The following is a 23514-nucleotide window of genomic DNA, read 5'->3' as shown; positions in this document are numbered from 1 at the left end:
AATAAAATAATATTTAAAAAGAAAATGGTGAATCACTTTTCTGAATTAAAGAAGGCCATGAAAAAGAAAGTTCTGAGTGTCAAGTAAGAAATAATATTTAAAAACTCACATTTAATTATGTCCTTCAGTGATATTTCAGGATATCAAAGATAAGACAGAATTTTTAAAGCTTCTAAGGGAAATAGACAGACACATTACTTATAATGCAATAATAAGCATACTCAGAGCCAACTTCTTCTGAGGAACAACGAATGCCCGAAGACAATAGAACAGTTTCAAAATGCTTAGGAAAACTAGGTATCAACATAGAATACTATACCAAATAAATTATCATTAAGAGGTGAGGATAAAATAAATATTGGTTTTCATGTATGAAGACTAAATATTCATTACCCAGAGAAGCTTGTTAAAATTATTTGCTAGTAACAAAAAAATTGATGATAAAATAAAGAATAAAATACGAAGAAGCAATAGAAGACAAAAAGTTCTTCAAAACATGGAGAAAACATAAAAACATTAAAAATATAAAAGTAACAGTAAATTAAGAGTTATAAACATAAAATAATAGACAATGAATCATGGGATATAGAAAATTAGGGTGTTTAAGGGGAACTTAGAGCATTCTAAGTGTTCTGCATTATTCAGGAGGATGCTAAATATACTGATTATACGTAGCTTTGTTAAGGATGCAGAGTAAAATGCAGTGCTAATCACTAAAAAAAAATTACTTCCTACAAGTATAAAATAAAAATGAATTTAAAATTTAAAAAATCAAAGTGAAACAGTTAAAAAAAGTAAAAAAAAAAAAAAAGCCTCAAAATGAAATAAAGACTTAAACATAAGACCCAAAACTATAAAACTCCTAAAAGAAAACATAGGGTAAACACTTTATAACATTGGTTTGGCAACGGTTTCTTGGAAGTGACATTGAAAGCACAGGCAATGAAAGCAAAAATAGACAAGTAGAATTACATCAGACTAAAAAACTTCTGCACAACAAAGGAAACAGTCAACAGAATTAAAAAAAAAAAAACACAGAATGGGAGAAAATATTTGCAAATCATATTATCTGATGAGAGGTTAATCTCTAAAATATATAAGGAATATCTAAAACTCAATAGCCAAAAAAATAATAACCCAATTAAAAATATGGATAAAATATTAAATAGACATTTCCTCAAAGAAGACATACAAATGGCTAACAGGAAGATGAAAAAATCCTCAATGTCACTAGTCAAATAAATGTAAATCAAAACCAGAATGTGATATCACCTCACAAGTGTCAGGATGGCTATTATAAAAAAAAAAAAAAATTGGTTAATTAAAAAATCGAGTGTTGATAAAGAAGTGGATATATTGGAACCTTTGCTCTCTGTTGTTGAAAATGTAAAATGGCATAGCTATGATGGGAAACAGTATGGAAGTTTCTTGAAAATTAAAAATAAAACTTACCATTACATGATCCAGAAATTCCACTTCTGGGTATTTAATTCAAAAAATTTAAAACAGGATTTTGAAAAGATATGTGCCATTCTATGCTCAAACAGCTAAGAGGTGGAAACACTCTAGATTAATTGACAGATTAATGGATAATGAATATGTGGTATGAACATGCAATGGATACACATACAGATGAATTAATGGATAATGAAAATGTGGTATACATATTTCAGCTTAAAAAATATATGGCAACACAGATAAAACTTAAAGACATTACACTATGTGATATAAGCTAGTCACAGAAAGACAAATACTGCATGATTTCACTTATATGAGGTGTTGAAAATAGTCAAATTTATAGAAGCAGAAAGTATAATGGTATTTCCAGGGGCTGGACAGAGGAGGAAATTGAAAGTTGCTGTCCGGAAGGTATAGTGTTTTAGTCAAGCAAGATGAAAAAGTGTTAGAGATCTGCTGTACATGCATACACACATATAGTTAAAAATATTGTGTCGTACAATTAAAAATTTGGTAGGAGGGTAAATTTCATGTAATGTTAGGTAAAATTAGGTAGATACTATTGTTATGCCTATTCTAGATGAGGAAACTGAGGCTTCAAGAAGATGCCTAATGTTTGTCTCTGAACCTTTTACACACACGTTCAATCATCTGAAATGCTGAATCCTCTCTTTTGTCACCCACTTTTTTTTTAATATATGTTATTCACTCACTCAGCCCTCTCCCTCATTCCACACTCGCTGAGCCTCATGGTCAAAGACTCTCTTTCCTTTTAATATTCCCCAGAGAGTCCTGAAGAATATTTGGTATACTATAATTAATCATTAAAGATAATATAATAGACTCTTGTGGAACCTGAGGCTCCTGCTAAAGGTCCTCTTTTGTCCTTTGGAACTAAAGATATTTCCTTTCCTTCCAAAGTTTCAATAACATACAGTTAAAATGCACTGTCCCAGAGTCACAAAGTAGTGTCTTGACAGACTGACAAGGATTCAGAAGCAGATAATTTAGCAAAACCCAGTCTGGGAGCTTTTTCCAGTAAACGTTAGAAAGGTGAAAGAGATGGAAGCAGTTCTCACATTCAGTACTCACATTCAATACTCCTGGACACTACTTTGGCAGGAATTTATTTTGTGCCCAATATTCTTAAAAATCATCATCTTAATGATGAAGATGAAAATAATGGAGGAAACAGTTTCCTGGATCACAGGCTTTGATTTTCTCTATTAGTTGGATGCATGCAACAATGCAGATTTGTAATTCCTTTATTTCACCTCTCTGAGTCTTAGAGCAACATGAACAAGTCCCACCAAAAAGTTTTAATGAGGCACAAAAAAGATGGTCAAAGGACTTTTCTCCTTCAGACTAAAAATCTAGTCAGTGGTATAGGAGTCAAGAATGGTATTATAGTTCATTTCCTAAACATTAAACCATTTTCCTCTCTCTTTCTAAAATGTCCATTGTCAAGGAAAAGCAAAATATTGTATAGTTCTTGGTGGCCAATCTAAGATTAAAGGTAACTGTCCCTCTCTGTACTTAAAATGACCTCAATTTATAACTACTTGGATCACCTCCAGATTCATCTATAATTTAATTATATTTATCCCAGCTCACCTAGAAGAACTTAAAATGAAATAGTGACTTTGGTTTGTGAGGTTAGAATCAATAGCTATTAAGAGAATGAGATTTTTAAATCTAGGAGAAAAAAAGCGAGTACTTAAAATATCTCTTGCATCAGCCTCAAAATTCTAGGTACTCAGACAATGCAGATATGATAGAATTTATCACAATGCATTATACATCTTTAATGTCTAGAAGGGTCGAAGTTAATGCAAGACTGATTGTCAATCAGAATAAGAGCTAAAAATTCAGCTTTCAAAGTATTTTAGACTTGTGTGGCACATTTAGAGAGGCAGACAGATCCCGAAGGACTGAAATTGATGAAAGCTATAAGATAAGAAAATTCTATGTAAGCCAAGTGTACGAGTTTCTCTAATTATGTCATTGGCATCGTGTAAATGCCAGACACCATTTTATATGCAGCTTAGATATAGCAGATGTTGGCATTTAAGTATAGGTTGCTATGAGAGAAAATTGCCCTTGAATGAAAGAGGAAGTTTACTGGCAGAGAAAAATGATTTTCTCAGTTAACAGTTATAACCCCAATAATAGAATTGTTTTCAACCAGAGGTTGTGGGGTGGGAAAGGAGGAAAGATATAATGATACCTCAATTCCAATCTAAAAAAGAAAGAAAATCAGCTTCAGTTTAAATTGCGGATGTGTGGGTTGTATACATAGAACCTTCTCCTCCCTCTCTTCTCAAACCTCAAGACTTCATGTTAAATGGAACAAATCACATCCTTCGTGGTTCTGCTCTGTTTGGTACAGCTGCTTGCTGCAGGTGGTGCCCTAAAAATATATTGTTTGTTTATTTTGCAATATAGCCGTCTGCAGAGTGGTACCTAAAAGTGCAACAGCTCCCTTTTCTTTCTGTCAGTGAACTAAATGATGAAAGACTAAGACCTCTGCCAAACCTAGCATGAAATGGCCCAAATAAGAGGCACAGGTAGTGCTTGAGGCTCAGCTCCTGATAAGTTCCATTTTCTTTGGATTCATGTGGCAAAGCTGACAAGCAGACTATCTGTCATCAGAGCCTCTAACTGGGTTTCAGCAAAGCAAGGCCAAGCAACAAACCGCTTCTGTTGGGAGAATCATTATGCTCTCTGGGGATTAACATCTGTAAGCATATGGGATTTAAAGGAAAAAAGAACTCAAAAGGGATCACAAAAAGAAAGTAAAATGAAGATTAATCTCAGGTATATGTTCATGCAGATATATTTAAATAGAGCTTTCAGTGAGTTTTTAAAATTTAAAATGTAAATAATCAAATAATTTTTCTAGCCACATTGGCAGGTCCCTCAGAGTTAACCCTTATTCACCTCACAGAGTTGTTGAACACAATACAATAACTCATGTATGAAAGTTTTATACACTATAGTGAAAATAATGATATACAAAATTATATTTTCATTATTATTATTCTAGATTTTTCTCATTGAATGAACCTTAAAAAAACACTCTCCCAAATTTCAAGGTTTATATGAACTAATTGGTACAGAGAGATCATTGACAATAATGAGTCATGCCCACCAACCTCTGGCAAGACATTGTTTACCATAAAAATTTTACTTAGCATTGCTGGGATTGTGATGAATAGATTTTATCATTTAATAGATGAAAAAAATAAAATGTAACACTAGAAGGTATTTTCTAGAAAAACTGAAAAATATTGGCTTCCAGCCAGCAAATAACTGATGTTTCTCTAAAATTTAGTTCCATAGAAACATCTTTGGATTATTAACCTGAGAGGAGAAATGGCACCAGAAGAGTGAAGATGATGTCATGATTCCAACCTTCAGAACAGGGATGATGCTGTTTATCATGACAATGATAGAGAGAAGGATAGACCGTTGGAGAGCTTTAGAAGGAGAGTAGTAAGGTCACCATCAGGCTTTACAGGTAGGCGGAAGCAGATAAATAAAAGAAGGCAAAATGAATTTTAAAAAGTTTAAAAAATAAATTTAAGAATGATTCAAATGTGGGAATAGAGTAGGAGAATGACCACATTTGGAAGGAAAGTGTTTAGTATTTTAAAGAAAAAGAATTTAAATGGACTGAAGGCAGAGAGAGGAAAGACGAGTGATATAGCTAAGCTGACTTACTTTTGAGAATGTGACCTGTAATTACTGACTGCAGGTTGGTAGCTAGTTACACATGGTCAGAGCTGCAGATACACCCTCATGAGTGGAGGTCACTGCCCTTACCTATCTTTTACCTAGAATGCTCTTCTCCCAAACATCTACATGGTCCAGCTCTCAAGATACTCAGAAAGTGGTTCAAAAATCACCTATCAGAATCACCTTCCTTGATCACCCTTTGGTAGTTCTTTTATCTTATCCTGCTTTATTCTGCCATATTTGCAATTAGCATTAACCAAAATAATCATGTGACAAATAGCTGCCTCATTAAGTATAATAAAATATAATATTTTGAATTAAATTCAGAGAATAAGTGATAAACATATGTGTGTAAAAAGATGTAGCCTTGACTCTCAGGGTTACTACTTGAAAGTAATTTCACAACTTGTGGGAGTCAGAACAAAGATCAGAGGAATAAATGGCAGAGTCAGGACGAATTCAGTCATGATGCCACAGCACAGGAATAGGAAAGAGGATAATAAGGACTAGGAATTATATACTGCATTGTGTAGAAGAATGTGTGGGTTGAAAATAGTAGAGTTTAAAATACTATTTATAGGATCAATACAAGCAAAAGGTACAGAAGGAATATTACAGATGGCTCTTCTTCTACTGTGTAAACACTATTTAGCTTAAATGTATTTGCCCATATTTTAATTCTTTTTTACTCAAGTATGACATGCTAAACAATAAATTATCCCTCATATAATAGCTGTCATTATAAATCATCTTTACATCTTTCCTTTAAGAATGCCCTGCTGTTATTTGAAAAGGCTAACACATTCTGCTATTATTTTACCACTGTTTAGAAGTTCTTGTAAAAAAGAAATTGCCAACAGACATTTCTTATAAATGTTTATCATAATAATTGATCATGACTGAAAAGACATCCTAAAATACAATGATATTATATATTACAAAGTAAGATGGTAACCTTTTTTCAAGGCCAAGAACTTATATTTTTCAAAAAATACTCTTTTAGTATGTGCTAAATACTAAATATATATACTAAGTACTCTATTTCTTTCCAAAATGACTTATGATTTAATATACTTAACTATTTTATTCTGAAACAAATTTGTAATTATAAATTTAAATATAAGAAATGAAACTGTACATGGCTCATTGCACAATACTCTATGTAGACAATTTCATATTATTGAAGAAAATATCTCATTTGAAACCTAATTATTGGTGATTTGTTGCAGCCTAGAATCCCTACTACCATCTTAAATGTGTTGGTATTTTTATTCCATAATGTTTCTAGCTATTCTCATAGATCAAGTGACATACTCTAGGAGGTAAGCAAGTGCTTCAAACATTATGTTTACATAGAACCTGATATTACATACTGATGATAATGATTGATATGGGATAAAACTTACCTTTGCGTAGGCTAGTGTTTGGTACACTAAATAGTATTACACTGGCTTGAGAATCACAGTTCTGTTTGAGTAGTAAGTACACTTGGTTGGACTTTGTTCATTTTTGAACATCACTGTTAGTTTGAAAAAATAATAGTATTCTCAAGGAGTGGTGGGAGAAACTGAGCTAAGGAGAAAATAAATAACACCACCTTTATTGTTTTCAAGGAAATTTCTTAAACATTATCTCCTTTAGTTCATAATTATAAAATAGTTTCTTATGCAGCTGTGTGTAAGATTTAAGGATTGTTATTCCCAGACTGTGAATATTTTACTTTTATTTCTGAATTTGCATGTAGGGAATACCAGAAAACACTAAAAGCAAAAAAAAAAAAAAAATCTTAGACTTAATTTGACTTTAGAGGCTGTTCAAGTTCTTGCGTTCATGAACTCACAAAACTACTCACCAATTTATAAGGGCACATTTCAGGAATAAAACAAAATAAAATAAAGTGCATGATAACTGAATCTTCAAGGTTTATTTTTACCAAACTTGACTGACATCTGTGGATAAAACATCAGGGTATTAAGTTCTGAAAGGATAGTGTTCTAATGACTTTGCTATTGGCAAGATAAATTGAGAAAGGTTATAATGTTAAAACATGTGTCCATTTCAGAAGTATTAATAGGTCTTGATTATTTCTTCCTATTCAAGGATAAATCCAGTAGGGGTTCTAAAATTAGTTTGTAGAATATTGTTTATATGTGCTAAGAAATGTCCTTTCCTAATTCTATTTACCACTTTCATTCTCTTATTTCAGGAACTTTTTCATTGGAAAAATCCCCTGTTCACAATTGTGATTTGGTTCTTCTCATATTTTTATAAATATATATATAATTTATCATGATATTACAGAGAGACAAATCACGTTTATTTCATTTATTGGGTTACTATCCTATGACAAGTATGTCTGTGTATCTCAGTACCCAGGAGAACTAGAGTTTGGAGCAGTATGTAAAATATTTGAAGCCAAGCAGTAAAGCTATTGAAGCATTACAGGAGCTAGGGAAGAAGCCAAATGCTTGTCATTTTGTCTGTTTCCATCACAGGCAGCAAGTAGTTTTGTCCTAAGTAGAAAACTATTGTCCCGTCTTGGACCCTGGACTAGGAATCAGTAGACTCAGTTTTTAGTTCCAGCTCTATACCACCTCATTCTTTAGTGTGGAGATATAGCAGACCTGGTACAGATATACACATTCAATATTTGATGACAGACTAATTATGTCATGGGCTTGACCCTGCAATACTGGAAGGGAAATGACTCTCAAAGCCCAAAAAGGAGTTGATAAGCAATGGAGCTGGGGTACCATTTTTGGTATTATAGAGTCATCTTCCTGACCAAACACCACATATTCCTGAGCAATTCAGGACAACAGAGAGATCAGTAGTGAAAAGAAAGGGAAGACACTAATATTTCTGGTGAAAATTTTGAAAATTACACCCACATAGATCCTATTTCAGGCCTAAGGAGACAAAATTTCTAGAAGTAAGTAATGTTCATGGTAATCCTTTAAAAAAGTGAATAATTTCTAGTCTCAGGCAGCATTAAAAACCATTGCTTTAGAGTAATGGCCTTTAAGAAAGAATTTTTAGAAATCTGTTTAAAAACTGTGTACATTTGAAACTGATGTTTGATATTTTTCATCATTAGTTTAAATGGCTGCAAAAGGGCTAATTATATTGGCATATTATAAATATTAACATTAAGTTTTAAAGGGACATTAGTTACTCTTTTAAATATATCCAATGACATATTACTCAGCCATAAGAAGAGATGAAATACTGCCATTTGTGACAACATGGATGGACCTTGAGATAATCATGCTAAGCGAAATAAGCCAGACAGAAAAAGTTGAAAATTACATGATATCACTTATATATGGGCTATAAACCTAAAAGCAACAAATGAGCAGGACAAAGAAACAGAGACTCATGGACATGGACTATAGGCTAGTGGTTACTAGTAGGGTGGGCGAGGAGGAGGGAGGAAGATGGGGTAAAGGGAGTCAAATATAGGGTTTAGGAGGAAGGTGAAGTGGGTAAAGGGGATCAAATATATGATAGCTGAAGAAAACTGGACTTTGAGTGGTAGACACACAATAGAATATACAGATGTCAAATTATAATGTACACCTGAAAATTATATAATTGTATTAACCAATGTTACCTCAATAAACTTAATTTCAATAAATAAATAAATGTATATATCTACAATGAAATTTGAATGCCATTGTGATTTGAAATTCGCCCTCTTTCATTTAAAAACACATGTGCATATTCTTTTATATAATCATAAATTTTATGTATTTCCTTTTCTTTTGAACTTGTATTTCCATACCACTGCATCCACAGAACTTTTTCTAATGTAATGTTTATTTATTTTAAAGTTTTATACCTATCACACTATCATACTTATCTGCACCAACTATATATGTGTATAATATAAATTTGTATGTGTTAAATTAAATACGTATAAATTTAAATTTGATTTTTTTCTTTCCCATATCTATAAGGCATTAAGTGTTAAAAATGTATTCTTTTTCTTGACATTTAATTTTTTTTTCAGCTTTACTGCGGTATAATTGGAAAATAAAATTGTAAGATATTTAAAATATTCATTGTGGTGATCTGATATACAGATGCATTCTGAAAGGATTTCCACCATCTAGTTAATTAACACATCCATCACTTCACATAGTTATGTTTTTTTGGTTGAGAAAATAAAAATATGTTATTATTTGGGCTATCACGACAATTATGATTTATAAAATTGATCAAATCAACAGTCGATTACAAATGTTGATCAAAATTAGGTACAAAAATAAAATTTTATTTGAAATTTATTTCTTATTAGTACTAGAATAAGGCAGAATTTAGTATGAGTTTATTTATTTATTTATTTTTTAGGTTTAAGCACAAAAAGTCTTGTTATAAGAGAAGAATTAGAGACATTTGTTACAATGACTCATTTAACTCCTACAACTTCTGATTTAGGTGTAAATCATTTACATGATTATCTAAATAAAAATTATTTCAAATAATATACCTATTGACAGATCTATTAGGTTTTTCTTCAATTTTAATGATGGCAAAAAAATGGAAATTGCCCATTATGCATCAGCGATTTCTGGGAACTATACCAAAAACACACTACCAAGACATAATAAACAACTACTAATTATGCTCCTAACTCTTTTTCTTAAAGGCACCTAGCTTATTCTGATGTATATAAAAAAATGTGTGTGGGATACTGAATACTGAAATATTTAAAAATTATGTGATTTGAGCATATTTTTATCAAACCATAGAGCTGCAGATATGGCTAATTTAATTTATAAAAAATAGCAAACACAATAACTTATAAATTAAATGGCTAATTCATGTTTCACTGTGAAACAAATAAACTAAAAATCAAATCTATTTTGTTTCTTAAGGAAATCTGTCTTAATTTTTTCAATTCAAACAAATGTAACGAAGAATATACACATGGCAATCATTTCACTTCTGAATGCAGTAGTAGCTGAGTATCAGCTCATACCATCTCCTCACTTACCCTTTTAAAACTACTAAAGTTCACAACATAAATTTACTATTTACCACTTTAATAGCAATATTCTAGGCTACATGAAAATCAGGACTCAAATCTTTGACAATCCAATCTTTGTCTGCAAATAAGCATTTCCAGATTAAAGGAGTCAAATGCAGCCTGAGCAATAAGCCCTTCCCTCTCATCCATGAATCACGCAAGTCAGCAACATCCAAAGAAATATTCATACGCCATTCCCAGCACAACCCCAAATCAACTTGGATAAAGGAAGGCATTTAAGGTTTTGAAAATTTCTTCACCAATGGTATTTCTAGGCAAGTCTTAGCAAGCTGAATGGCAAATATTTATCATTAACTGAGAGTAATTAGAAACAGCTGTGACTCCATCCATCTGAAGACATATAGTTTATCTTCAATTTTTTTTTTTACCACAATCTGTTGAACAATGACTTCCATCATTTCATGCACTCTACAAAGCACAAAGTTTTCTGAATAGGGAAAAAGCTATAACTGAAGGATGAACTTGGAAGCGAACCTATGAACAGCACCAGATTTTTGAATCTATTCTAAAGCCTTCTATGACTTCTCTGCTAATTCATAGATGGTTTCCAAGCCAATTTTAATATCTGCAGGAAATATTAAGCTTATTTACCTTTTACCAATATCCTCTCCTGGTCTCCTAAAAATATTAACAGTCAATTGCTACAAACTTAGAAGTGTGTCAGAAGTAAAATAAATAAAGGGACTAAAGGGAAACAACACCTAGCAATTGTGGTTGGAGAAATTTATATAAAATGTAGAGATATCGGTCCTGTGGAAGTAAGCTAGAGAAAAGAAGGATTAAATATTTATTTTTGTTTTCTTTCTCCAATAAATTATTTAAAATCTTAACATGTATTTTAAAATATAAAGTTACTTCAGTGCTGGCCATACATGTTTTTCCTTAAGCTTCATATTTGCATTTCTTTGTGAAACACCTTCCCTTTTCATTGTGTTAGTTATGTGAGTGAAGTATAATGTGCATAACAAATATAAGGCACAAACACCCATGGGAGACATAGCTAATTAACTATGGTATTCTTTGCCACTAAAGAACTCTGAATTTTTGGGCTTCAAGAATCCATTACTCATCAGCTGGTGCTGGCATGCAGGGTGAAGCCTATTTCTCATCCTTGGTACCAGAGAAAAACAGATCAGCATGTCCATCTTCCCTATTTACTAGCTAAGAAGTCTCGGGAAAGGCCTGTAACCTGTTCTGCTGCCCTCACAGGACTGTTCCACAAGTCAAAATATTTAATTCCTGTGAAGACATTTTGTAAACGGTGCAGTTGTAATCACACATTTGAAGAAATTGGCTTAATTCTTTTGCAACGTGAATAGCATCATCTTTCTAGTTGACCTCCTCCTTGGCTCTCCCTATACATATTTATTTGATCTATTTTATAAGTGTAGGCTATTTTTTATTTTTGGTTTTATTAAAATTGTGCACACCTGCATTCTTTTTGAATGTGATATCTGATACTAACTAAAAGAAAATGCTGCTGCTGGAGGAGGAGAAAGCACAAAATCTCACACCTGGCTCATCATTATGGCATTCTGGCAGTCCTTTCTGCTCGGCTGGAAACTGTGTGATTAATAGCTCCTCTTCCCAATTACATGGATATTATACTCATCTTCCTTTGGCTGTAGACTGGAGATATCTTATGTATGTGCAATGCAAATGTGGGCTTTGTGAATGCTAATTTCAAAATCAGCTCAAAGTTGATTGGCAGAAAACCGAACAACGGGGTGACAGGCGTGCCAGGGGTCAGGAATCTGTGAAAGAAAGGCTTAGTGAAGGTGGAGAAAAAGAACTAGAGAGATTTGGAGTTAATCAAGAGCAGTAGCTGGAAGAACAGCAGTTTATGAAAGCAGATCTAAGCCACATATCCTGGAAGAGAGGGCAGCTTCAAAGACTGGTGAAAACAATGAGAAGAGCGAGAGTTTAGCTGACTTTACAAAAAGCAGGATGGAACCAAGAGCCAAGATAATGCTGTAAACTGCACAAACTGTATTCTCTGTCTATCACAGCCCTGAAATGTGCCTGTTTGCACATGGTTAGTACCCTTAGGAACATCACTCCATTTTTGATTGTGACATCCTCAAGGTCAGGGATCTTGTCATTTGTTTCTCTAGATGCAAACAGGGGCCAAGCACTCAGATAGTGTTCACTGGACTGGACTGAACTGAACACTTCATGTCAGGGGGATGACTTGGGTAATGTGAAAATGAGAGGAGCAGAGATTCAAGACATTATTTCATCTCTTACTCATGACAGTAGAAAGGATCAGAACGACTATAGAAAAATGTAGTTGGAAGGCTTCCATTAACTAAGTGGAACAAATTGTTCAAGATAAGCTCAATTTTAATTTGCATTCTAAAACTCTAGTTAAGATTTGCTAAGTTTTATGTGCAGCGGATGCTTTCAGCCCAAGACTGGCTAGACAACAGCATGTCTAAACACTGAAAGGCTGCTGAATATTCTCCAAGCAGTCGGCTTGGGTACGCTGTCGCTAACTTATTTTCAGGGGATCCATAATCGGCATTGCAAAAGAATGGCTCCTGAATAGAACGGGTGGAAAAAGGGAGAGGTAAAGTTGTCACATCCTGTGATAGTTTGCTCAAACTATTTTTCCACTCAACTGGGGCAACGTAGACAGCATTGAGAGCCAATAGCTTGAAATATCAGTCACAACTGCTCATAGAGACACTCCATCCATCTTCTTTGCGCTCTAGACATTTTGCCTTTACAGATGGTTTTTACTTATGTAAAATATATTTTTTTTAGGTAGTATGTCAGACTCAGCATATGTTTCCATGTCCAAATGTATTTTTTAGAAAATTACTCGTGTGCCAAAATTTTATGTGGGGTTTAATAAATCAGTGAATACAGTTTATACATAATTTCAACTAACTCTCTAAAATAGTCACATGTAACTATCCACGCATATAAGCAAGCTATATCTTTATAGCATCCTTGACACATAAATGGAAGTTTTCCAAAATGTTTGGGTACAGTAAAAAACAGAGTTCCAACAAAGGAATATTTTATCTATAACCTCTCTCTAACATATATATGAAGATGTTTTATTTGTCCTCCAAAACCAGAAATATTTTATTTATACCACATGAGAATGAATACTTCAGCTAAATAGATTTTAAATAATTAAATGACTACTTCCATCCCATCAAATCTAACTAATCTTTATTTTAAGATAATCAAGTGCAAGATTCTACTTGCATTATTCGTTGTTAATTTTAAGACTATGCACAATAACTGCAGGTCTACATGGAGTCAGAAAAAACATGTGGACTAGCACATGTAGATTTGTAATAAATAAAGGGAGACATCTATAATAAAGTTGCCTAAACTTTATAAATCCCACAAAATTATTCATTTAGCCTTAAAAAAAGTTTTTCTTGAAAAGGAGTATGTTATTGATCTTATTTATCTCTTTGTCGTAGTGAGACAGTGTAAAATAACATATTTTATATAACATAGGCATATATTACAAAAATAGTTCTACAAATATAGAAATACAAAGGAGTTATTGATAATTCCTACTGCTTCCTGGTAGAGGGAAGGCTCTTTATCAGCATAATACTGGGGAAAAAAATGAGGGCATAAATCCTAGAAGTAGAGTTAATTCATAAAGCTGAATTGTATTGAGGGGAGAGGGACAAAGGGTGATGGATGGTACCTGGGGACATCTGGGAAGAAGATAAGGGCAAATGAAGAAGAGAATTCCCAAGACTAATAGCACAGCCGGAAAGAAACTGTGTGTGGGGCGGAATACCTATTGAAATCTTATAAATTTGGGTATTGCAGCATGTTAGTTATGAAAACTCTCTGATCTTCCCTTCAGATTCTTTGGAAAAGTCCACCAAAAGCCAAATAATCAAACCCTGACTGGTTGGATTTCTTATATAAAATGCTAAAGATGGCAATGTCTTTTAGTGATTGCTGGAAAAAACCGGCACACTCAGTCCAGGGTACGGCTTGGTTTAATCTCACAAATCCTTATTAAAAGTGGCATTAATTAGGAAATAGAAAATAGCCACATTTTACCTGCATATTCCATTGTGCGCACTGAGACTGCACAGAAATAACACAAGTCCGGAAGCACTAGAAAGAGTGGTTGGCTGTCAACACTTACTGCGAGGACAATCTGGAGGGAACTATGAGCCACTTCTATGTACTGGTACTCCAGAAAACACCCTGAGACCGTGATGTAGCGATGGTCTTCTGGGGCCCAGTCTGGGGCAGGTGTCACTGATGTCACCGTACATCCTGGTCCATTCTCCATCCACCAAGATCGGTGCATTGAAATATTAAAAGTCAGGATAAGGTCTGTTTCCTGTAAGAAGGCAATTTATAAGGATGAGAATTATTTTATAAAAGTTAGATTTCGGGGGCTGACTTGTTCTAGGTTTCCCGTTTGAAAATGTGGGTTTCCCTCCTCCTCTTACTACATTTTATAGGTAGAAAGAAAGCATCTAAAGTAAAACTATCAGTTCTACTTGAAAATTATGTACCTATGGCTTCTACTTATATAGGTTTATGTGATTACAATAATATAAATAAAACTATTAGTAAAATTATCAATGACTTACATTAATTGTAATACCAGAGTCTTTATGTTTAGGACTTGTAAATATTTCAAAGGGAACAATTTAAACTATTTTGTCAAGTGCAGTTCATCATTTATTAAATCTGCTATTTTCCTCTCCCTCAGACTATATGCCTTTTGCCCATTTTAAATATCAAAGTCGTACTTCAATTCAGCAAAATTTAACATAATGTGGCTAATACTAAAATGTGTAAGACCTTTATTTAACAGAACACAATACTACTTGTTTTTTCTCCTTACTATTATTGTACAATTATATCAGGGTCTTTTCAATCTTGTCAATTGGTACTGTAAAACTGGCCATAATATTTCTTAGAAAATATCATTAGCAAATTCTTGCAGGGTCTGGATAATAAGTCAACAAGGTGAGGTTCAGCATGTTAGGTTGATGTGTAGCTATACATGGAATAATGATAGAGTTTTTACACAGAGTTTGCAATCGCATACACAAACATGGAGTTATCAATAACACATGGACAAATGTTATCTTCCCAGAAGAGAATGGCTAAAAGAATGAATGGAACACATTTTATTACCTGCCAAGTCTTCAGGAAAGAAGAATTCTAACAGAGAGGGTCGGTCAGTGGTGAGAAAAAAGAATTATTTCAGTCTCAGTGACAGAGCTGCAAGATAATAAATGCCAACTACTCTCACTCCAAAATGAAGTGTTGGATTGACTAGGTAGATTTTGCATAGAAAATATATCAAATCAGGTTTTGTGACCTTGAACCACCACAAAAACTATCCATATTTTTGATTACATTAATTGGTTTTTAATTATTGAACCAGTCTTATATATACTTGAGATAAATTCAACTTGGTGTGTGTTTAATCTTTTTGTATATTGTTGGATTCATTTTGAGAATGTTTTGTTGAGGATATTTGCATCTATATTCATAGAGGTATTTATTTGTAGTTTTCTTTTCCTGTAACGTATTTGTCTGATTTTAGCACTAGGTTAATGCTTGCCTCATAGAATGAGTTAGGATGTTTTCCATCTGCTTCAGTCTCCTAAAGGAGACTGTAGAAAATTGATATAATTTCTTTCTTAAATGTATGGTAGAATTCACCAGAAAACCCATCTGGGCCTGGTGCTTTTTGAAAGCTATTAATTATTGATTCTATTTCTTTAATTGATATAGCTCTATTCAAATTGTTTCTTCTTGTGTAAGTTTTGGGTGATTGTGTCTTTAAAGAAATTTGTTTCATTTATATTATCAAATTTGCGGGCACAGAGTTGTTAATAATATTCCTTTTCTATCTTTTCAAAGTCCACGGGATCTATAGTGATGACCTCTCTTTTATTCTGATATTAGTAATTTGTGTCTTCCCTAATTTTTTCTTACCCAGGTTAAAAGCTTATGAATTTTATTAATGTTTCAAAGAAAGAGCTTTTGATTTAATTGACTTTCTCTATTGATTTCTTGTTTTCAATTTCTATTATTTCTGCTGTAATTTTTATTATTTCTTTTTTTATGCTTACTCTGGATTTAATATGTTCTTCTTTTTCTAGTATTTTTGAGTGGAAGCTTGGGTTACTGATTTTAGATCTTTCTTCTTTTCTAATATGCACTCAAGTCTATAAATTTCCTTCTAAGCACTGCTTTCACTATATCCCACAAAGTTTGATATATTGTATTTTCATTTTCATTTAGTTCAAAATAATTTTTAGTTTTTCTTGAGAGATATTTGACCTATGTGTTATTTAGAAATGTGTTGTTTAATCTCCAAATATTTGGGGATATTCTAGTTATCTTTGTTACTGATTCCTTTACATTTTGCTGCATATTTTTCACTATCTGTCACTAATTCTTTTTAGATTAATAGAACTGTAAGGATTCATTCAATATTAATTTCTACATGGTCTAATACATCAGAATCAATAACTCTTTGTTCGTTATTTTGCTGGGGACTTTTGATCTAGAATTCTACAAGCTTCTGCTCTCATCAGACTCCAGGCATAGTGTACAGAATTGGATATGGGTCTTCACTTAGCACTATTTCTCTCTTATGTTGGATCCTCAGTTTCCTGGATCTGATGAAGATGACTTAATATTCCCCTCAGCTTGACTAAATAGATTTCTTCCCAAGTGTAGGCCTCCGATCTCAATTTTTTTAGAACATTTTCTTTAGAAAACTTGCAATTGTAAATTATTTCCCTGCTCATTCAAGATGTAAATTTTCTAAAGCATAGGAATGTCTTTCTCAAGGTCTGGAGAGCCACCCCTTTGAAATGTAATTGTCAAAGAAGATAGCACCGTTATATCATGGTCTCTGTGAATGGATAGGAGCCTACCTTTGATAAGTGACAATTAACAAACACAGATGGCCTAATAACATAGACTAACTTTCCCCATAATGTCCTCTATACATTTACATTAGCTTACCCAGGCATTAAAAAATCATCCCAACTTTTGTTTCAGTGGAGTAGAGTTTAATTTCTCTCCCATGTTGAAATAGTCTTTAATAAAGTCCTTGCCTGTTTAACTTGGAGTTGAACTCAGTTCTACACTGAAGTCTCTCTTTCCTCCTGCAGTAGTTAAAATAAAATCTATCTTGCCATTTTTAACCAGTGCCATTTTTTTTAAAAGCTCTCATGCCTTTTTCTTACCTAGTTTGCTCTCTTGTTTCACAGAGTACATAATTCACTAGTTTCTTAAGAATAGGTGAATGATTTAAAGTCTCAAGTGTTTTCATCCTACTTTTATATTAATTGCTACTGTAGCTGAGTATATCTTCTCAGTTGAAGATTATTTTCACTCATAACTGGGTGGATATTTCTCTATTATCTTCTGGTTTCCGTTATTACAATTAAAAAATGTATTTTTTGGTACAATTTTTTATGTAGCCTGTTTTTTTCTTTTGTTCTCTTGCATGTTTTTGTTTTAAATAGTGATATATTTCATAAAACATCAAAAAGTGTAGAGGCTATTACAATATCATTATACCCATCACTCAGACTCATTAAATTTTATATTTACTTGCAGTAATTTTTTAAATAAAATTTGATACATAGAAATGATGTCACCTCTGTAAGCCTAAATACTATTTCTCTATCTCTTTCTCAACAGATAATTATTGTTATTATTTTGGTATTACTACTCTCATGAAAGATTTTCTGTAGCTTTACTGAATATTTACATAGCCAATAATATAAAGTGCTGTTTTTTAGGTTTCAAAAAATATATATATTCTCTATATATTCTATAACTTATTTTAGTTTCATATTACAATTTAAGATGATCTATGTAGAAAATCTTTTTAGCTTTAGCTTCTGAAATTCTATATGAGAGTGCCTTGATGGTTTTTTTTTTTTTTATTAGTTTATAGAGCATCTGGAGGGCCATTCCGTCCAGGAGCACTTTCCTTCCATTCTAGAAAACATCCTGCATTATATACTAATTATTCCCTCCCTACTACTTTTTTTTTATTAAAAGAGCTCCTATAAGTCACACATTTTCATGATTATCTCTTACATTCTTTTTTTTTTTTTCTATTGTTCATATCTTATATTTCTCTTTACTCTTTTTGGAGACTTTCTTTACCAAGTGTTCCCAATCTGACATTGAACTATAGTTTTAATTTTTAATATTTTAAACTTTTAAGAGATAATTCTTCTTTAATTTTTGCTTGTGCATAGCTAATATTTTTAAGTTGTTTCTTGGCTATAACTTTTCTTAGTTCTCTGATTATTGTTTTTAAATTTTGTTTTCTACATTGTTTTTGCTTTTTTTAAAGTTACTTATTTTTAGTACATAAATAAGTAGATAAATAATATTAAAAATAGTTATCAAGAATCTACTATGTGCCAAAAGCAATGCTCCTACCCTTATAAGAGGGAGAAATGGACAAAAATATATGTATAAAAATCTTACAACATGTATGGAGTGATTAATATGTGGAGAAAAATAAATTCAAGTAAAGAAATAGAATGATGAAGAATTGGGGGGAGTGTGACACTATTTTAGATGTAGTGGTAAGAAAATACATCTCTTATTAATTTGTATTTAAACAGAGTCCTGAATAAAGTGTAGAAACGAAGAGAACAAACATGGCAAAGAGCAATCCCAGCAGATCAAACAGCCAGTGGGATTGCCCTGAAGATTTTCTTTTATGTTCGTTTTTGTCTTTGACTTTCTTGTTGGAACCTTTCCTTAAAATTCTGGTGATTGTTGGTTGTCCTTTCATATCAAAAAAGATAAACTAAAACTTGACTGGCAGTTTGTTATGTATTAGTGGGCTGAGCTGATCAGCCGGTATCCTTCACATATGATAATGACTAGGCAGTGCCTTCTAAATGCTAGATCTGTGGGAATCTGTACGACTTTGCTCTGGGTCTTCCAGGTTACTTATAGGGTAGACACCAGACCACAGCATCCTTGGGCTGAACTGAAAAGGAGATGGTGGTCTTGGTACATAATATGCAGATTTTTTTTCCCAGTGTGTCATCTTTAATTAAATCCTCATGTTTTCAGACACTTAGCCATGCCTACCTGTGCTTCAAGAGCCTCACCTGTCCAGAGGAGAAGCCTGGTTGTGCAGACTAAAGGAAGAGCCTGGGGTAGTCTAAACATTCCTCGAATAGATTATTCAGTCCATTCCTAGACCTCTGCCTGACATACTCCTTCCACTCTTAAATCCTGATTTTCCAAAGATTTCATAGGTCAAATCTGCACCTTGGAACTCTCCTCTGAATGTCTATAGTTTTTAGTTTTCTTCACACTGCTGAGTCACTTGGCAATTCTCCATCTACTTTCTATTTTCTAAAAACTGTTGACATTTCTTGGCCATTTATTCCTTTTCATATTCTCTTTTTATTGTGTGTTTAACCCTTTTTTATTCTTTAATATCATTTGGTGCAGTTTCAGAATGAAATGTAAGTAAGTGCATCTTCAACCAGCAATCATTAACTGGTTGATTCCTGGCACAATCTTATATTTTAATTTATTTCATGCAGATGTTTTAACAAAAGGTCTCTATGTATGTATGCATGTGTGCATTATTTTAACCACAGAGTAAAATTCCCGGCTGTAAAACAGACAATAGAAAGGTCTCCTTGAAGTCCCTTTTAAATGAAACAGAAATTCCTGAGTGTGACCTGCTCCATGCATAATCAATAGCTTATTTAATTCTGATATATTTTCAATTTTGAGCTCAAAATTATAAAGAATTTTGAGACAAAGAGCTAGTTTCATTAGCACATAATAAGGCAGAAAACCAAAAGTCAAATCTTGTATATTCTGTGTAGACTTATATTGAAAAACATACAAAATGGGCTCGGACTTAGAAAATTTGAAAACTTTTATGTCTAAAGAAAAGTTTCATAATTATGTATTCTGATCAGTATAGCGACAAAAAATTCGTGTCAAAATATTTATTCATCTCCCTTAGTAAGTCTTCAAAAAGTTCACTTAAAGGACCCTATTTTTGGTCATGTCATTTTTTAAAATAATAGGGTCTGATGTGTTATGTGAAAGCTCTTATTAGCACTAAAATGTTGTTTCTGACAAGGGGGTGTATGTATTCAGGTCACTGCAAGAAGCCTAATTGCTCAACAAATAATAAGCATTTGATTAAAAAAAAAAGTTGACAAGCAAATGAGAAACTACTAGTAACATCTCAGAATTTCAATTAGAAACTAAAATTTATTTTCAGAGTTTATGACATTTGAAGAAGAGCATACAGGCACATATCTATTTCTGACAGTAAGCAATGGAGGCTATATTGCAGAGATTGAGTTGCAGTTTAAAAAATCTGAAATATTTTCTTAGATTTCTGGAATTTCCTAATACTTAGTTCTTCTTTTGGAATAATAATACTGAAATTTATACATTCTCGTATCTAGACTGCTTAGTTACTATCTGAAAGGCTAGAAACTGCACTCCTTACTAAATGGTAATTAGGTTATAGTTAACAACACAGTTACTAACAAATATTAATTATTCATATAGCATTTGCAAAGCATTCTACCAGGCCATAATGATATAAATATATATAAAATGCTATCCCTAATATTATGGGGTTTATCATCTCTTTTGGGGGACAAGGTATAAAGATAAAATGTAACAATACAAGGAGGCAGTTGATAAGAACCTAATGAGAGGTGTGGACCATCTATGCACAGGTACTCAAAGAGTGTGATGCCTATGGACTCTGGTGAAATAGCCTCCTAGAGATGGGCACTCTAGCTGGGTCCTGGAAGAAGAGCCAGGCTTAGATAGGCCCACAGCCTGAGGGAAAGTTTTTTTTTTAAGCACATAGACCAAATAATCAAACTCATAGAGCAAAGACTACTGATATATTTATGGACCAGTAAGTAGCCTTAATTTTATGAGATGAGAGTTTGTGAAAAGGAATAGCATAAAATAGCTTTTGAAAGATAAGTTGGGGCTAAACTGGGGAGGGACCTAAATATTAAACCAAGTATCCTAGCTTGTCAAAAGATTCTTATCAGTGACAGGACTTTGGCACTGTCAAACATGAACCAAGAGTTATTACAATAAACGTAATCAAGTCTCCTGTAGGACTGGGGTGGATAGTGCAGGAAACATGTTGTGAGTCTAGTACAGGTGCTTTATTAAACAACAGTCATCATAGAGGTGATGACATAAATGGTATAAAATCCAAATGCTTGGACTTAATCATACCAGACTATTCTGCTGAGTTCCATGAGGGTCCAGGGAGATTAGAACCAGGACCACTGCTTTCTATATGTTCAGAATAAGAATGGGAACAAGTCAGCATTCTCCTTATCTTAAAATATATTTCTGGTGATGACATTACAGGAATGCCAAGCAAGCACATTTAATGGATAGAAGCACCTTGTAACAACAACAAAATACTCTGGGAGGTAAAAATATTTATATTAATAAAACATATATATATAGGACTGAGATGAGTAGTTAGGAAACCCTGTGATTGAATGACATTCTGTAGTTAGCTAAGGAGGCAGGAATTGGCATAGTGAGAAAGGCTGTATTTGACACCAAGATTCATGTTGTTGTTTTTTTTAATGAACTTTAATTTATTTACAACAAATATATATTGGGTTAAAGTTTAAAATATCATCAGAAAGCATTGTATTATATCTCATTGCTAAGGTCTACATATGAGTACTACTTCATAGGAAACCCTGAAAAGTTCTTTAAAATTGTCATCATTCATGGCTTATTTCTGGCTGGTGAAAATATTCTAACCTTAAATAAAGGTGTTTTCTTCTGTTAATATATTCATAGATCTATGCAAACCTGCTTATACATATGAAAACCCCATTGCTAAATTTATCCTGGTAACATATGAGAATCAGTGAAAGCAAATTATATTGTTCAAGATGCCAAGAAGAAGGAGCTGAGAAAATATGGTTTTGAGAAGATAAGCAAAATTACAAATGCATTTTAACAGGTTGAATGAATGTTGCATATATAGGAATGCAGCCCAGAACATATGAAGGTTCATATCTAACAGTTCTAAAATCAAAAGATGTTATTTATCTTACTATATGGTGAACTTAAGAGAAGTAGATGAAGCGTCAAATATACATTCATGCCTTTACTTTATTCTAGAAGCTTTGACTATGGGTAACTTTGGGATTTGGCTGATTATAGATCATAATTCAATATGACACTATAGCTAATGTTAACTCCAATTTCTGGCTCCTATTGTTAGTTATTCAAAAAAAGATTTAAGGAAGAATTTCGATAAATATGGAAAACACTGCAGAGATCATTTTAAAAACAGAAGAAGAAAGTCCGATATAGATTTCTAAAAGCTAAAATTTTAAAAACAAAATGTGTTCCTTCCCACTAGGAAGAAAGATTCACTAAAGATTTAGTGAAATATTTAAAGTACACTGATATTTTATGTTTTCGATGTTTTTAGTCTGAAAACAGCTTCCTCATGTCTGTGTTCCAAAAAAGGCCAGTATTTCACTTTTCTAAATCCTATCCTGACTACCTTCTTAGTCTAGATACATGTTTTATATTATTCCACAATTGGTATGTGCCATCTGAATCCTGAGCATTATTGTGAAAATAACATTTTTATGAAATCATCTTCAATATCTCCTTATTAACATCCCGTATATCCCTCTGCATTTAAATTAATACTTTGGGCTACTCTGTCTAAGAAGCATTCCTGATTAATTTCATTCCTTTTTCAATGTCACAATGTTATACCTCGTACTACACACACACACACACACACACACACACACACACACACGTGTGTGTGTGTGTGTGTGTGTGTGTATATATATATTATATAAAGTGATATTATCTTGGTCAATTGCTTTCTTCTTATGAGTAAAAGAGTATGTTAAGCTCCAATATAGTCACTGTTCCTGCTCAAGAAATGCATATTAACTCTCAGGTGGAAAGAAAGTCTACATTTAGGATATAAAACATTTTTTTAAGATGATCCTTGTAATATTCTAAAAGAAAAAAGAGAGAAAAGGAGGAAAGGAAGAGAAGAAAATAGGAAAGAAAGAAAGAAAAGAGGAAGAGTGTGGGGAAAGAGAACAGAAGGAAAAGAAAAGAAAAAAAGAATTCAATAAGAAAGGCTCCATGTTATGTTAAAGTTAACTGAACCTCCAGAATCTAAAATCTTAATTTTCCTTCCTTCCTTCCTTCCTTCCTTCCTTCCTTCCTTCCTTCCTTCC

At 32.9% G+C, this 23514-nt stretch overlaps 1 protein-coding gene across 1 annotated transcript in view; it reads right to left on the bottom strand.

The window, feature by feature from the left end:
* NKAIN2 (sodium/potassium transporting ATPase interacting 2) overlaps positions 1–23514 on the bottom strand; it is an 828054-nt gene that overhangs the window by 119859 nt on the left and 684681 nt on the right. The window contains exon 4 of the mRNA XM_039854273.1: positions 14385–14585. Within this exon, the coding sequence (XP_039710207.1) occupies positions 14385–14585 (201 nt within the window). The remainder of the gene's footprint in view (positions 1–14384; positions 14586–23514) is intronic.

The sequence above is a fragment of the Pteropus medius genome, unplaced genomic scaffold, assembly GCF_902729225.1.
Source record: "Pteropus medius unplaced genomic scaffold, Ma_sr-lr_union100, whole genome shotgun sequence".
NCBI classification, from domain to species: domain Eukaryota; kingdom Metazoa; phylum Chordata; class Mammalia; order Chiroptera; family Pteropodidae; genus Pteropus; species Pteropus medius.
The sequence above is the reverse complement of the archived record's forward strand: the minus strand, read 5'-3'. Positions and strand labels throughout refer to the sequence as shown.